The 17665-nt window shown below is 42.8% G+C and overlaps 1 protein-coding gene across 1 annotated transcript in view; it reads right to left on the bottom strand.

The window, feature by feature from the left end:
* The window catches only part of UGGT1 (UDP-glucose glycoprotein glucosyltransferase 1), a 63750-nt gene that overhangs the window by 33640 nt on the left and 12445 nt on the right, over window positions 1-17665 (bottom strand). The window contains exons 11-21 of the mRNA XM_015426821.1: window positions 17239-17330; window positions 16970-17120; window positions 15944-16063; window positions 13606-13691; window positions 12007-12142; window positions 10560-10691; window positions 8458-8622; window positions 7929-8049; window positions 7085-7183; window positions 924-947; window positions 388-482 (exon numbers count right to left, since the gene is read on the bottom strand). Of these exons, the coding sequence (XP_015282307.1) occupies window positions 388-482; window positions 924-947; window positions 7085-7183; window positions 7929-8049; window positions 8458-8622; window positions 10560-10691; window positions 12007-12142; window positions 13606-13691; window positions 15944-16063; window positions 16970-17120; window positions 17239-17330 (1221 nt within the window). The remainder of the gene's footprint in view (window positions 1-387; window positions 483-923; window positions 948-7084; window positions 7184-7928; window positions 8050-8457; window positions 8623-10559; window positions 10692-12006; window positions 12143-13605; window positions 13692-15943; window positions 16064-16969; window positions 17121-17238; window positions 17331-17665) is intronic.

The following is a 17665-nucleotide window of genomic DNA, read 5'->3' as shown; positions in this document are numbered from 1 at the left end:
GACGTGACCACGCCGGGCACGCTGGGGGTGGGGCCACGGCCATCTGAGGGAAAACTCTATGGTTTTCCCTTGTATGGCCATGGCCCCGCCCCCAGTGTGACTGGCGTCATCACATCACTTCCGGGTGACGTGCATGCAGCGTGCGCGCACACCAGACGCCAGCCGGGAGCCCCCCGCTCCCGGCGAAGATCAACTTGGCAACCCTACCCCAGCCGCATCTGTCCTTTGAGCGGCAGGGGGTTGTGCAGCGCCAGGAGACGGCAGCCAGGGCTTCCCCACCCACACTGTACATGCCGGCCAAGGAGAGGAACATAGGCAAGCTGGCTAGCAGCTGCAAATGTGGTGCCCCCCCCACTGAAAATGTTCTGGCTACATGGCTGTACTTACCTGGTGTTTGATTGCATCATATAACAACTGCCTGCCAGATGGTTTGTCAAGGTCTCCAACAATCCAGAAAGTCACTGGTCTAACAAAAGAATCATCTATATAAGGAAAAAGAATGCAGTTATTGGGGGGGGGGGACTGATCTTGATGTTAACATAATGTACATTTCCGTATCATGCTGGGCATACGCGGTATTTTTTAAAAATGGAAATTTAAGTCAACATGCACAACCCAATAACATTTAGTATTATCAAGAGAAATATGTTAGGTAGATTCATCTGTGAAAGTATATTAAGTACCGTGCATGCTTGATTTTGTTTCCAATTTTTCCTCCTATTTTATAATATGAAAGAACCTGTAAATAACTTAAGTTTCCCCATTAGGATATAAATAATTTTGATAAAATACTATGATCAGGGAAATCATGCACTATGGGGTTTTTTTACAGCTTCTAATAAATACAAGACCTAAATATCTAAGAATGAAAGTATATTAATATGATAGCAGAAAGAAAAGCAAAAAGCTTTTAAGCTCATTACCATAGATTTCCTTGGAGGACATCCCTGAGCAGAAGTAAAACAGGAAAGAGCGGGGGAAATATCATTAGATTAGGTACAATGGACCTTGTAAGGATCCTTATAGACAGCAAAAACACACAGAAAAACGTGTAACACCTCAAAGATGAATATTTTTCATGGACTAAACCTGAATTTGTGAGATGGATGGTGCAGCTCACTAGACAGACAGACATGTGAGGGAGCATACTTGAAAGGCCATGAAATGTAAGAAATACAGGGCATTACGTAAAAATTAAAATGTAACCAAAAGTACAAAAACCATGCAGAACAACAGTAATCAACAATAATGCTGTCATCTTAGTTTTGCTCAGCTGCTTAACATCTCCAACAGCAAAGAAATCCCAAGTGCTTCTTAAAGCCTTAGGAAATGGTATCAAACCTTGATCAATTCTAATTCAGCAGTTTCACACTCTACAGTACTTTTGATGGAGAACAGTGACTTTAGAGCATCAACAGAACGCCCTGGGAAACTGAAATATACCCCACTTAGATTGGCATTTCTCAGAATTTTACAAAACTTCAGATTCATTCTAAATATGCATTTTGCTCCCTTCCTTAGAAAACTCACTGAAATACCTGCAAAGCTTATATAGCTCACCTGAATCTCAACATTCACTTCTGAACAGTGCCATCATCGACAACTCTTTTCAGCAAGCAGCACCCAGATTGTGTGTGTTTATGTGCTGTCATTGTCAAATCGTTTCCAGCTTATGGTGACCTTATAAAACAGGGATCCCCAATGTGGTGCCTGCCGACACCTTTCCTGCTGTCCACCAAGTATTTTAAGAAAATGGGTGTGGCCATATGTGGCTTTTGCCCAGCAAGGCTTCTGGTTAGCTATTGGAGATTTGATTGGCTGTTGAGATTTTTTTTAAACGTTGCTTTGGCAGCTGATGCCACTACAGCACAAGGATCTTCCTTGTGACTGAAGGTAAGCTGTGGTAGCCATTTTATGGCTGCACCCACCACCCTGTGTCAGAATTTCAAACGTGCCCGCAGGCTCAAAATGTTGGGGGCCCCTGTTATAAATTAATGACCTCCAAAACATCCTATCATTAACAGCCTTGTTCAGGTCTTCCAAACTGACGTCCGTGGCTTCTTTTATTCAGTCAATACATCTCAACTTGGGTCTTCCTCTTTTTCTACTCCCGTCACTTTAGCTTCTATGGAGAATTCAGGCTTGATTTTATGTAGGACCTACATATTAATCTGTTTGGCTGTCCCTGGTATCTTAAAACTCTCTACATTTTAAATTAATCAACTTTCTTCCTGTCAGCTTTCAAATCCATACACAGTAATGGGAATAATATCATATGAATTATCTTCATCCTGTCTCCAGCGACACTGCCTTACACTTAACAATCTTTTCTAGTTCCTTCATGGCTGCCTTTCCCAGTCTCAATCTCCTGATTTCTTGGTTGTCATCTCCCTTTTGGTTGATGACTGAGCAAAGGAATAGAAAATCTTAAACAATTTTAAGGTTGACAATTGAAATTGTTAAATTCTTCAGTAGTCACTACATCTGGCATTCCTTGTTCTGTATACGGGAAGAGTCTTTGTAAAATTTTGGGCATCACTTTGCTTGTGTGGTGAATTAATGAATTGGTCCAATAGGTGCTGCAATCTATGATGTCTCCTTTATTTGGAACTGAAATGTAGAGTGGGGGGGGGCAATGTTGTGTTTTCCATATTTGTTGGCATATTATTGTTAAGATTTTGATGGACTCAAGTTTCTATACCTTAAAATAGCTCTACTGATATCCCATCTAAAAAAAGCTCTATGAATTGGGCCCAGAATATAACTGGTAACCAGTGCGGCTTTTTAATAACCCATGTACTATGACCGATGGAAAGGGCTTCACTCTATGGCTAAACTGCAGAATGAGTGGCTGCTGAAGGGTCCTGAGAGACCAGGTGACAGTAAGACCAGGTAAGCTGACAGAAAGGGCCTCATTCTTTCTCTGTTCTGGGAAGTAGCAATGGTTATTTAATAATTAGCACAATTAAGGTTGGAATTAAGTAAGACTTAATTATAGGTAAGGTGGGCTAGAGGAAATTGATGAAGGTAAATTCCACAGTCCAGTCCTGAGAACTGGTTAAAAGACTGGGGCTCATTACTTAGGCTGAACATAAGCTACATACGCTATTAGCATAAGGCCTTCAATCTAACAATCTTGGCTGAAAATCTAATCCAAAGGAAATATGTATGATAATGATAAAAGCTAAATCAATAAAACTTACACACGTACATACAAAACTGAAACAGCACTGAGTTTTCTGTAAATTTTCACCTAAATTTCTTGCCAAAGAGAACAGTTTTACTTTTTTGGTTGTTGCTATTGTCTCAACAGCAGCTGCAGTACCATTTTGCTGCCAATAAGAATGATCAACTGTCATCAGGTGCACTTGGTTATGTTTCTACATTTAAAACAGTCAAATGCATTTGAAAAAAACCCTGAGAGTATTCTCTGTATTGAAGGGTGCAACAGAAGTGTGAATTAAACTTCAAGAAGTGCAAAGCTAATATTTCCCCCGAACACAAAAACCACTTGACTACGACTGGGTTTACATATGCAGGAGAATGAGATAACATTATATCATGTCACTGCCCAGTGAGCTCAGGCCCACAGCCATGGTGGGGCATGTGGGGGCAGAGTCCCACCACCCACGAACCCTGCCCCACCACCTGATGATGCCAGACACTCCCAACCCCCAGTGTGCCTAGCTCCACAGCCGCAAGGCTGGAGAAAGAAAAGGAAGTAGCCCTAAAACGTCAGGTCAGTTTCACTCCCAGTGGATCAGCTGTTAGGTTTAACAGCTAAAAGGAGGGGAGTGAAACTGACCAGAAGCATCAGGGCAGCTTTCCTTCCCCAGCCTCCTCACCACTGCAGGGAACTGGGGAAGGAAAAGAAAGCAGCCATGCCACTTTTGGTCAGTTTCACTCTCCTCTAATCAGCTGTTAAACTTAACAGCTGTTCCTCCAGGAGTTAAACTGACCAGAAGCAGCAGGACAGCTTTCCTTTCCTTCCCCAGCCTCCCCACTGCTGGGAAGGGGTTCTGGGGAAGGAGAGAGAGAGAGAAAAGGCATGGTGATGGTGGTGGGGAAGCCAATCTCTCTCTCCCCCATAACTTTCCATGGTGGGGGTGGGGGGGTTCGGTGATGATGGGGGAAGCGAATCTCTCTCCTGGGGAAGCGAATCTCCAGGTGGTTAGCAACAAAAGGAGTTCATGGAAAGAGTTGTTGAAATAAGACAAAATACAACTGTGAAATACATAACAAAAACTATTCCTTGTTTATACTTTTGAAATTTTCTTTTAAGAGAATTTCAAAAGTATAAACAAGGAATAGTTTTCGTTATGTATGTCACAGTTGTATTTTGTCTTATTTCAACCATCTCCAGGTGGTGGCTAGAGATCCCCTGGCATTACACCTGATCTCCAGGTGGACTCATTATATCCCATTGAAGTCCCTCCCCTCCCCAAACCCCGTGCTCCTCAGGCTCCACTCCCAAAATCTCCAGTTATTTATTATTTTTAAGTTTAAGTATATGCATAATAGGTGTCCCACAAGAAAAAAATTTGCCCCACAAAATGGAAAATCCTGGCTACGGCCCCGAGTGAGCTAGATATAGACTCGGATGTTACCCAGACCAGTCCTTAATACCAACAGTGGAAGTGAAGCCCTTGTAACATGGCTGAGTCAGCAACTCCATTTGGGGAAGAGGAGATCAGCAACACTACACCTGATCTGAGTCAGTAGTCCAGCTGTCACAACAAGGCAGCCAGAAACCCCCGATACCCCACGCTGCCCAAGATCATCACCAACAAGCCTCACTTACTGGAGGTACCAGAGGACCTGCCAGGAGGGCACAGAAAGCTGAAGCAGAACAAGTCTTCAAATGCAAATAAGAGGCATTTAAGAGACGTTCTTCCCCCTAGGGTGGTGGGGGCCGGCTGGGTATTTCCATCCGTGGCAGCATTTAAGAGCTCAGACTGGCTCCTTTCTCTCCCTCTCCCTAGAACTCAGTTCATAAAACGACAAAAATATAAGTTTAAATCAACTTGCTAGCACAGTGGAAGAAGGTGCTTTTTATTTTTCAGTGTTCTTCTCTATGCTTTATCGGACACAGCTATTTGAGATGCTGCCATTTGTGACTCCTTGTACTGCACATAGAATGATGATATCTGTGGTGACTCTCTTCTGTAGAACCTATTTATTTACTACACTGTATATGCCTATGACAACTGAAGCTTCAGTCTAGTACATTTTATTGCATCCTTCCTCCGAGGAGCTCAGGATGGCATAAATTATTCCCCGAATAATTTTAACCTCACAGGAACCCTGTAAAGTAGGTTTAGCTAGGAGTCTGTGAATGACCCAAGGCCTCTTGGCAAGCTTCACACAGAATGGGAATTAAATACAGTAAAATAAAGCCTGAATTAAAGCTTGAGTCCTAAAACTGATCTCCCAAACCAGAGACCTCTCTTTTCTGACGCAAAATATACTATGGTGAGGACAAAAATTATTACAGAAGTTCTTACTGAGGCATACACACACACACACACACATAAATTTAACAAAGTACAAAGGGAGAAAAATTACAATTTAAAATATTTTTATTTTAAAACATTTGTATCTCACCTTTCCTCCCAAGGTGGCTAACTACAAGTCAGACTCAAAACGTCTTATGCAAAACTGTTTACAAAACCCCCCACAAAACCTTCATAATATGGCCTCTGAAAAAAGGTGGTATTAACAGTTATCCTTCTCAAGGCTAGCAGCTTTGGAATCTTATGACTTTCTCTAGAGAGAATGTTCCCAGCAGTGGAAAAGGTCTGTGACCAAGTAGTGGACCACTCTAATGGTGAGCAGTACTAAAAGGTTTTGGTCTCTGGAGTGCAGCTGGTTTAAGGGCTCATACATGGAGAGATGGACTAATGAATATTAGAAGCTTTTACCACTGCCTGCTTTCTTTTCCCAACCCACTCAGACTGCAGAGGTCAGTTAGAGCTGCAACAGAAGTCTGCAAAGTAGGAAGAGTTTGTACAAACTTGTTGCTGGCCTTCTATCAGCCCTTTTAAATTTATAATCAAGAATATTTTTTTTTAAAAGCACCTTCTTCTAACTGTGCTATCATTGATTTAAATTTATATTTATTGTTTTGTGAACTGAGTTCTCAGGGAAAGGGGAGGGAGAGAAAAAAGAGAGTTGTATAATAATAATAATAATAATAATAATAATAATAATAATAATAATAATAATAATATCTTTTGATTTATTAATCGCTCAATCCTGCAGAGCTGCTGGCTCTGAGCGATTTACAGTTACACATATTCACCCGGGACTAACAATGATTCATAGGGGTAAAGGAGGACAACATATAAATCTTTTTAAGTTGCACACGTTTGCAGCCGACGGGGATTTTGTTTGTAACCTGTACTTAAAGAGGTACTGGGCTTTAATCTGTGTAGATGACACAACATTCAAATCCTGATTTTTCACTGTCAAGTGTATTGAGGAAGTGAAGCCTACAGGCTGGTTAGGGAAAACTCTCACAAGGTGGTAAGGGAAAAATCTCTGAACATGCTCAGTGGTACTTCCTTATTACTACTTTTTCCTGCATCTATAACGTGGATGCACTGGCTGCCGATCAGACAGAGAGGTTTACCTCACTGCTTATGTCATCTGGAGCCACCCTGGTGATTGTCACATATTTAAGTTGCTCCCACCCCTGCTCCCCAGACCTTACTGCTAGGGCACCAGATATACCCACAGTTCCTTCCACTCATGCAAAGGTGGATCCATAGTTTCACCTGTGAAATGTAGGGGGGTAATGACATTGATTCATACCAAGAGTCCTGTTTTCTTTTGATTAATGTCCATGATTTCAAATGTTAACACAGGTTAGATCTATAGTGATATTTTACATGACATACAACAAAAGAACCTGATCAGATAGATTTGGCTGCATGCGACGTATACTCATGAAAAATGACATGAAATCAATATGGATGAACACCTTACTATGCACTGCAACACAAAGTAACTCTTTTAAAAGTAGCAAGGTAAGCATCCACCTGCAGTACACAGAAAGGAGGGAAAAAATCTCTCTTGACTGTACCTTTCTTGGATAAGTAAGTCATACTGTTAGCTATAGCTGCTGTCTTGTCTTTGGAGTCCAGAACTGTAAATCTGGCAAAATCATCCACATAGAAGTTATCTGCAAGTAAAGTCAAAAACATATACACTCGTATGACAAATACCTGATTGTCCAATAAGAATAGGAAAGTCAGGAAATTGAGCACTATTGTTTTAAATGTAGGAATTTCACACAATGTTGACTAGGTTATAATTGAAACATTATGCATTTTATGCACTTAATCTCAATAAACCCAAACAGTTTCATACAAGCACTGCTCACATGTCTACAAATGGTCATCTCATCTATTTATTTTATATTTCAAAATATACCTAGGGTTGTTACAGGGTACATTATAAGAAGGGGTGCTAGGTCAAGAAAGAAGAACTGCAAGAGGATAATCTAGATTACAATTGCATAAAGCAAAGGGGAAAGGGGAGAAAGAATGGAGCCATGGCAGGCCTGAAAAAAACATAGAAGAGTTAAGAGTTGTTGCAGTCCTATCTATGAATTTAAGCACAAGCAGAAACCCAAACTCTGCATCAAAGACCCAAATATCTTTGCTCTTAGAGCGTTATATACAAAAGCTACAAATTAGGCTGATTGCAACTCTGAAGATCTTTCAGAATATTTGTGCAAAGACATGATTAAGCAAAAACCAAGGAAGAAAGGCAACAGAACAGGGACTAGAAAGTTAGGATGGAACAAAAGCCATTCATGCAAAGTATTGCACCTTGAATGGACAATGTCTAAAGATTTTCACACTTATCTTAATGTCAGCTAGCAGGCTCTCATACGTAACATTTCAACAGCAAATGGGCCTTACTAGTTGCAGTCAAATCCAGGTATTCTCTGTCAGCCATCAAGATTCGAGAGTTGATCCTTGGAACAACATTAGGCTGGTTCATGATATATTCAACCACATCTTGATCATTCGACAGTTCACCCTAAAAAACAAAACAGATACACAGCTTTAACAGCTTGTGGGCTTTCCGAAGCAATGTTTTTGGATCATCTTAAAAATTCAGAATGATCTTGAAAAGCAACAAATTCCCATAGAAAGTACCATCTTTCCAAAAATCAGGGCACATCATCTTACACAATACTGAGGCTGGAAGAGATACTTTATGTACATGCCTTGATATTTCTGAGTTAGTTCTTGGAACAGCAAAGCTCCAAAATGTACCACAGACTGCTTCTGAATCACCACTCCATTTCAAAAATGTCTTGCTGTTCCAAGAAATGCATGTTCCTTTAATGTACAAAACTAGTTGTACGGTTCTTTGAACCCCAGCCTTCATATTTAAGCCTACAAAATCCCCTGTAAACCCCTGTTTACTGTTGGCGTATCTTACCAAGTACACAGCCCTTTGGAAAAAGCTAGTGGTTTCCAGTATTTTATGCATGGTCACAGTTTCCAGTTCATCAGGATCTAGCTGTTCTTTCTGAAAGGGCATCCCATTAAAAAGCACAATCGGTAGGGGGCCCACACCAGTCTGCTTATAATAACCGTGTCCTTCCTGAAATATAAAGACATGATTATTTCTTCCCTGTCTTTATTGTCCTTGTTGCAACACACAGCACGGAATTTTTTTCTGCATAAACTGTACCAAAAGGGCACTGCCTCCTCACTACATCTTACACGTCCTTCACACAGCATTATCCACCCTCAGAAACTAGCTGGAAACAAATGTCAGGCTTTACATACAGGCTCTTTAAACATGAAACAAATCTTGCAAGGCTCATTTGAAGCAGTTCTCTCTGTACATGAAGACAGCTTTTTTAAACTGACAGGCATCACAACAGACATTTCAAACTAAAAACAAACAAACAAGATGGAAACCCTCAATGAAATAGCTCTGAATATCAGAACAAGAGGATGCAAAGAAGTACCTTCTGCATTCATTTTCCAATATTGCTACAAATACCAAACTAAAAAGTTGTTGTTTTCTAACAATTTTCTATGTGCAAAATAGCCAAGCGATCTGTGCCATGGGCCATATCCCAGCCCACCAGCCCATCTCACCTCTTAGACGGACTCCGATGGACAGAGGAGGGGGATCTGGCTGACTCACATCCTTCTCATCTCCCCCTCTGTGCAGCTTGGAATAGGAAACAGACAATTCCCTAATGGCCCTGTTCCCTGGCCCTTTAAACAGCAGCAATGTGTCTTGTACATGCCCCACTGCAACTTTCTTCACACAAGGACGGGAGGCAATCTGCCTGGCAGTGCAGCTGGGCACTTCACCCTGACCTTTGTTGATGTGACCTGAGCAGCAATTTGTAAAAGGGCTTTTTATCACAACAGTCTCCCAGACATACATGCTGTGTAGAGGTCACTTATCAGAGTCAGGAACCATCCTGCCTTCCATCATCTAATTTCTGCCATATATTACTGGGCAGTGGTCTGGTCTCTACTCCTGTGCCAGTACCATTCAAATATTCACTGGAGCAGCAATCCTTTGGCACCAGCAGAGGCATCCACTGGGACAGCACTTATGCCAGTGGGGCACTGCCAGCGAAAGGGGGAAAGCAGATGGAATGGGGAGAACAAATTTTGGTAGCGAATAGGGGAACCCGACTGTTCCAATGCGGAGCTGCCGCTTTTGTTTCCTTGCAGGATTCCATGTCTTTCCAGAATGTGTGACAAACAGAAGTGTTAAAATGGACACTATTCACTAGTGATAGGAAAGCTGTACCCATTAACCCAATACACACACGCTGATTTGTCATCACGTTTTCAAAGGCACCTATGAAAATGTAAAGGTTGGCCAAATCATTCACCTGGGTGATACTGTCAGATCTTTCTGCATACTACTCCATAAAAGCCACTACAGAGCCAGTTTGGTGTAGCGGTTAAGTGCATGGACTCTAATCTGGGAGAACCGGGTTTGATTCCCCACTCCTCCACTTGCACCTGCTGATGTGACCTTGGGTCAGTCACAAGCTCTGGCACAGCTGTCCTTGAAAAAGAGCAGTTTGTGTCAGAGTTCTCTCACCCCCACCCACCTCACAGGGTGTCTGTTGTGGGGAGGGGAAGGGAAAGGAGTTTGTAAGCCACTCTGAGACTCCAAGTGAAGGGCGGGGTATAAATCCAATCTCTTCCTCTTCTTCTTCTACAGTTTCTGCTGTCACTCTGTTCCTATTACAGCTAACTGATAGGTATCCCCCCCCCCCACTTGCTACTCACCACAGCTGTTTCCATAAAGGAGAGGGCACAATGGGAGTAGAAGAATTCTCCATGAGAACACCCCCCCCCCCAAAAAAAACCCCAGCAGAACCCTCTCTGTTGTTCCTTGGAATAACTGCTACAAAGAAGAAATCCAAACAGGAAAGTATCCTGGTCTGACCACCAACACACTCAGGAGCTTAGCAGATATCTTACTATAAAAGGCAGAAAAATAAATATGGGAAGTTGAAGAGTGCTTGCTGACGTATATATATATAAACTCCTTACCTTCCGGTTTTGATCATAAGCGGAATCAACTCCCAGGATGCTGGTTACTTCTACATAGGGATACTGCTTCTCAAGAACACTAACCACATGCTCCACTTTCAGCCTCTCCCCTGTGCTTACTTTATTATATATCTGTGGGGGGGAAAAGACTCACACCATCACAGCCGTGACCTCTGGACCTCCCTCTCCTTAGGATCACTTGCATAAACAGTCCTCCCAGTCTCTCCCGCTGCTCTTTTTGCACGGAGCTCTCTTCTCTCCCTGATCACCCACATAGTGTCATTTCTCTCTTCCTTCAAACTCCAGGTCAGAATTGACCTCTTCCGTGAAGTGTTTGGCTTAATACTTTAATCCCATTCCCAAATGAAATGGAGCCTGAGACGCCTGGGGAATGGACTATTTTGTTTCCCTGTAAAGTGCTTTAATAGCCCCTCTCCCATCACTGTGGAGAGGCTGTTGCTCAGTAGTACAGTATATGCTGTGCCTGAATAATGTTCTAGGTTCAGTCCCTGGCATCGCCAGTTAAAGGATCCAAGGAAAAACTTTCTCCTCCTGAGGCCTGGAAAAGTGGTACCAGTCAGAGTACACAGTTCTAAGCTAGATGGACAAATGAACTGACTTGGTTCAGGGCAGCTACATACTAGCACTGCATCCTAGCATACTAGTGTAAAGTGAAGGTCTACAGGCCTGAGTCACATATAGGGTTGCCAGGAACCCTTGGCTTGCCAGTGGGGGGATTTGGGGGGCATTCCGAAGGCATTCCAGGGATGGATGGGGACATTGTGCAGTGACACTCTGCATTTTGGACAAAGATCTATGGGGTGGGCTTGCTTAAAACCATAGAGTTTTTACCAAAAAGCAGAGCATCACCACGCAACATCCTGATGTGATGACGTCACTTCTGTGTGGCATCATCATGTCGGGGACGTTGCTGTGCGGTGTCCCTGTTTGAGGGTGGGGCTTCCCCACCGACCAGCTGGCTGGCAGTGGGCAGAATCTCAAAAAATTGGGGGAACCCCCACCCAGACCAGGGGTCTGGCAACTCTCGTCACATAACATAATATGGATAGGTGAATACATTATTACACTGGTAAGCAATCTGTCCACATTCTAATACTAGACGTCTCACTATAAGTTCGTAGATTTCTCACTGTAAGTTATTTCTGCATCTGTATGCCCCAAAATGCTTAAGGAAATGCAGAGCAAAAAGTCTCAAGAGGGGGAAGGAGAGAACTGAAGGTGATATGAGAGAGCCTCTACTCACTTTTAAAAACCAGCTTCATAAAGAAGTTCAAGGTAAAGGCTACAACTTCAGTGATTATACCTTAAGGGTATGCATCCCACTGCATACACCATGAACAATGATTGCTGATAGAATAACAATACCTCTAATGGTCCAGTACCACATGCAAACATAATTGCATTGCTTTGGCAAAGAAATACTTACAGATATAACTGTCTGAAAGGCATAATTATGATCTACTTCCTGTGCAACATAATTGTATGCTCGAAGGAGGGCAACCCCAGCATCTTGTAACCCATCAACATCTTCTGAGTCATCAACCACAAAGACTAGACCAATCCTATATTTAAAAAATCCATCATGCAGATTAAAATCCTTATCAATATTCAAAGAACATAAGATGATGCACACCAGATCAAACTGAAGTCCATCTAATCAAAACATCCTGTTTTCCATAGTGGCTAGAGATCTACAGAAAGCACACAAGCAAGGTACAAAGACCAAAGCCTCCCCCTATTGTTGCTCCACCAGCAACTGGTGTTCACAGGAATACTGCCTCTGAATGCAAGGGTTCCATTTACCCACCATGGTTTAATAGTCACCTATAGACCAATCCTGAAAAAAAAACAAATCCCTGATAGTGGAAAATCTTTGGGCTTATGTACATTACCAGGTGACTCTGAACATGACTAGGGACTAGTTAAAGGGATCGGTAATTGGTTGCAGGCTCACACTTCCCTCCTCTCCCCTCCCCTCTTATTGTGGATACTCTCCCCCTTCTTGAGTGCAAACTTCCCTACCAGTCTGTCAAAATTAGATATGATTAGAGATGGGCATGAACCTGCCCACAACCCTAAGTTCAGAGCTAAAATTCCCCAGGTTATGGTTCAAGCAGAGGTTTGTGCGATCTCACCTCAATGACCCTCCACGTGGTTTTTGGAGGTTCATGCAGCTCGAGCTTCAAAGTGGGGGGAGTGAAAGGGACGGGTTAAATGGCTCACAGCCATTTAACCCTTCCTAGGTGATCCCACCCCTCCCAGCTGTGAGAAAGGTGGCCTGGATGGGCCCATACTGACCCCTATGGGCATTTTTTGCCTGATTCAGTTTGGGAATACCCAAACCAAAATTTTCTGGTTCACGCCCATCCCTAATTATGATATCAACAATGGTTAATACTAGCCAGGGTTCATACCTAACCAGAACTTGAAACCCATACCAAAGCCTTGTTCCCATTTCTGGGTTAGTAGCAAATAATGGTTAGCACTAACCATGTTTAACATTTGAGCAAAGTTTGAGTCCAGTGGCACCTTTAAGAGCAACAAAGTTTAATTCTGGGTATAAGCTTTCGTATGCATGCATGTATCTGATGAAGAGTGCATGCACAAAAAAATTTCTAGCCAGAATTAAACTTTGTTGCTCTTAAAGGTGCCACTGGACTCAAACTTCATTCTGTTGCTTCAGACTGACACAGCTACCCATCTGACTCTATTTTCATGTTTAACATTGATGCAGAGCAGTCTAAAGACATAGTTCAGACTCACAGGGTAATTTGTACAAAAAGAGGAGAGTAGAAGTGTGCAATCCAGACTGTTATCTCTGCACAAGCCTACTGGTTCTACTTAAATATGCAAGCCCCACACACACAATGCCACAAGCATGTGCATCACATCCTAATCCTGTATCCCTGGAAACGATGATACTTTTTTCAGCCTCATAAAGTTGTTTCAAACATTACTTAACTGCAAAAAGGAAGTTAACTTCTTCAGTACTTAAAGCTATACACCCCCACACACTCATAATTACCTCAGAGGTATGTGGTTACTAAGGAACATTTCAGCCAAACTGAGCAATTCTACCGTGTTTTCATGGGATGGGTCCACTATGAGAACCTGATGGTGAAAACAAAATAAATACTAGCATGAAATTTCATCACTTGAGAACAGACAGGGGCAATGCTACATGGTCTGAAGGATAAGATTTGTCTTAACTACGGCAAACAGAGACACAGACAATGTAAACAGATCTGGCTAACAGTGCAAAAAACCAAAACCAGTGACTATCCTCAGAGTATTTTCAAATGCAGTTAGAAGCTTACCTGTCAAAATCTACTGTACGTTTCTATATGAGGGACTATCATGGAAGAGCATTCAGAAGTCTCAATGAAAACAAAGTAAGATGGCCACGCCCCTCATGGGGCTGCAGAAGAGCAAATCCTTATTAAAAGTGCTGGCTTGAATGTATAAATCCCAGAACAGTTCAAGCCTTACACACTTCAGAGCCCACCATCTCCTCTGCATTGCATCATCATTTCATACAAACTGAGAATTATTATTATTATTATCATCATCATCATCATCATATTCAATTTATATCCCGCCCTCCCCACAAGCCGGCTCAGGGCAGGTTACAGATCACATAGGATATGACAATAAAACAGTAAAACATCATATATTACAAAGTTAGAAATTAAAAGTTAAAAGAACAATAATAAAACCAGCATAAGGCATTGCTTTGGTAATGACCCTATGATGTACTTTTTCTGAGCAGTGCCAGTGACGTTGGCCACTGGACACAAGGCCAAGGCTGCTGATAAGGGAAGCCAAAAGATGGAAGAATGTGGATGCCCGCTGCCTCAACTAAAAGCCCGGCAGAACAGCTCTGTCTTACAGGCCTGGTGGAATTGCAATAGATCCCGCAGGGCCCTGATCTCAATTGGTAGCTTGTTTCACCACGCTGGGGCCAGGGCTGAAAAGGCCCTGACCCTAGTTGAGACTAGGTCGGATGTCCTTCGGGCCAAGCACAACCAGAAGGTGTTGGTCCATTGACCAATGAGCACAAGGCTCTAATGAGTACATATGGGGAGATGCTCCCTGAGATATGCAGGTCTCTGGCAGTATATGGCTTTGAAAGTCAGTACTAACACCTTCAACTGGATCTGATACCTATAGTCAGTACAGTTGGCGGAGCACTGGCTGAATGCGAGCCTGCACAGGCATCACCATCAGCACTTGCGCCGCCATGCTCTGCACCAGCTGCAGTTTCTGGGTCAAGTTCAAGGGCAACCCCACATAAAGTGAGTTGCAATAATCCAGTCAGGAAAGGAGATCGGGAACTAGTTGCCTGACCAGCTGAAGATGATAAAAGGCTGACCAGACAACCGTGGCAACCTGGACCTCCAGAGAAACGGAGGAATCCAGGATAACCCTAGACTCTTCACCCTTAGCACCAGCACCAAAGGTGTCCTGTCAAGGGTTGGGAGACAAATCCCCGAACCCAGATCCCCACGACCCAGGTACGGGACCTCCATCTTCGTTGGATTACATTTCAGTCGGCTCTGTTTGAGCTACCTGCCATGGCTTGTAACGCCTCGGCTAACACCTCTGGGGTGGAATCCGGCCATCCATCCATCAACAGATAGAGCTGGGCATCATCAGCACACTGATGACAACCCAGTCTATACCCCCAGACCAGCTGGGCAAGGGGGCGCATGTAGATGTTAAACAACACTGGGGAGAGGATTGTCCCCTGCAGCACACCACATTCAGGTGGGTGTTGCTGGGACACTTCCTCTCCAAGTGCCACCCTCTATCCTTGACCATGGAGGAAGGAGGAGAGCCATTGCAAGGCAGACCCCAGCATCGGCAAGGCAGTGGGTCAAAAGATCATAATCAACCATATCAAATGCCACCGTTAAATCCAAAAGCAACAGCAGTGTCGACCCATCTTCCTTGATCCAGATGTTTCCTGAGGTCATCCGTAAAGGCAACTAGTGCGGTCTCCATCCCATGGCCAGGACAAAAGTCAGACTGGAATAGATCCAGGATAGCAGCAGCATCCAAGAAAGCCTGGAGTTGAATGCCTTTTCAGTATAGGCAATCCATAAGGCAGGTCTTGTGTGAAGGAAGGGGGCAAAGACAGACACGTTCAATGATCTCCTCCTAATCAACCCAATGCTGTTCTTCCCTGGAAACTCACCAAATCACCAAAGCATCATGAAACCAGTTTTGTATTTGGACTGCTTCACAGCAGCCGGCACTGAGCTCTTAGAATGAACGTTCAATATACATTTCTGTTTAGTCCCACTTTCAGCCCAGCCCTGAAAGGAAAGCAACACTGCCAAGTGAACAAACTTGTTACTTACAAAATTATGAAAGTTCTTTCTTATCTGTCTGATTACACCAGGAAAGGTAGGGCGCAGAAGCTCCTGGACGCTGGAAGGCCAAGAACTGTACTTGCTGTCAACTTCAAGATTATTGATCCACTAGAAACAAACAAGAATCACTTTTAAAAATTGTACTGCTTAAGCTACCAGAACCGTCTGCATATTAAAATAGGGATTAACATTTCTCCAAACATTACACTGGGATGTTAGCAAAACAATGAGATAGATCTACTTTTTAAAGGGTTTTTCATATAGAATTCTATGTTCTGGCATTCTATTCCTAACTTTCTTTTAGTCAATAATATATTTTAGTGCATGTCTTCCCAATCTTGCCATTTTAGACTTCACTAAAGAGGCTGACAATGAATAAAGAAGAAATGATCCTGAATGACTGGGGCTACCCAGTCATATCAAGAACCACAGGAAAATCCCCCTGCTATAGTGATACAACATTAGTAAGTCAGAAAATCACCCTTTAGGTCACAGGACAGGACGCAGTTGGACTGCATTTGATCCAGGACTAACACTGATTGCTATGGCTGCTTTGACACAGTGGGCAGGACTGGCCTCCATAATGGAGCAAGCCCTGAGCACCATCCTGTGTTCTATCCCCTGCCTAGCACAGTATATGGCTGGACTTGAGAGAAATTACAAGTCTGTTCCTCTAGCAGAACATTACCCTTAATCAGCTTTATTTTACAGTGCCATTATCTCTCAATCACTATCTGGAATTCCGCCTATGATACAAGAAGCATTGCACCAACACAGAGATTTCCTTTCATAAAGATTTCTAGCATAATGTTGTATCTTATGGTACATTTGCAGATCCTCTGATAAACTAGCAGTTCTTTGGGGCAGGACTTCAACATTATGCTGGTCCCTCTTCTGCATCTATACAGCTAAGATGCTTTTATGACACACTGTATTGTGATGGCTTAAGAGTTAAAAATGGCTGTTTGACGGCAATCTCATCACACAGTTTAGAGCACTGGCACCCATACTCACATAAATAGCAGGACTTCTGATATCTACTGCATAGTCAGAGTCTGATGGCTGGATGTTTAGCTTTAACACACTATGCATAGAATGACCTACGATTCCTAAACTGTGCAGCCCTTCCATAACACGAGCTTCATTCCGCAGCACATCAAACAAACTAGAAAGAACACAGACAGAAACTTTAAAATGCAGCTACAGATTTGCTCTAGCATTTTCAACTACCATTTAATATAAGCAAGAAGAGACACTCTGAAGCATACATTAGGAGTTCATACCTAAATATGTCCTGTGTGTCTAGATCTATCTGAAGTCCATTGATGAACAGGGCAGAATCTCCAGGTTGTAATCCTAATGTCCCTTTAAAGTACTGAAGAAAAGTGCAACACAGCCATTAGCAGAACACTAAGAATTAAGAATAGCTCACTTATGTGAGGCTTCAGAAGCACACAAGTTTGTATCGAACCTTTCACTGACTTGTATTTGAAAGCTAAGTTAATACTGAATTTCACAACTCACAAGCAGCCTTCTGAGATATCAATGCCAATATTTCGTGTTTCATTGAGAAAGGAAGGCTGGACTTAATGTGAAGTTAGAAAAACAGATGGAAAAGGGTTGATTCCTCCTCTGACTCAGAAGGCCAATCAAAGTTGCATCCCTGATTGGATAAGAGATCCCAACCGGTTCTTGGGGATCATTTCAGCA

The sequence above is a fragment of the Gekko japonicus genome, unplaced genomic scaffold (genome assembly GCF_001447785.1).
Source record: "Gekko japonicus isolate JY-2015 unplaced genomic scaffold, Gekko_japonicus_V1.1 scaffold14, whole genome shotgun sequence".
In the NCBI taxonomy this organism is placed as follows: Eukaryota; Metazoa; Chordata; class Lepidosauria; order Squamata; family Gekkonidae; genus Gekko; species Gekko japonicus.
Note: the sequence above shows the minus strand (reverse complement) of the source record. Positions and strands in the feature narration are given on the sequence as shown.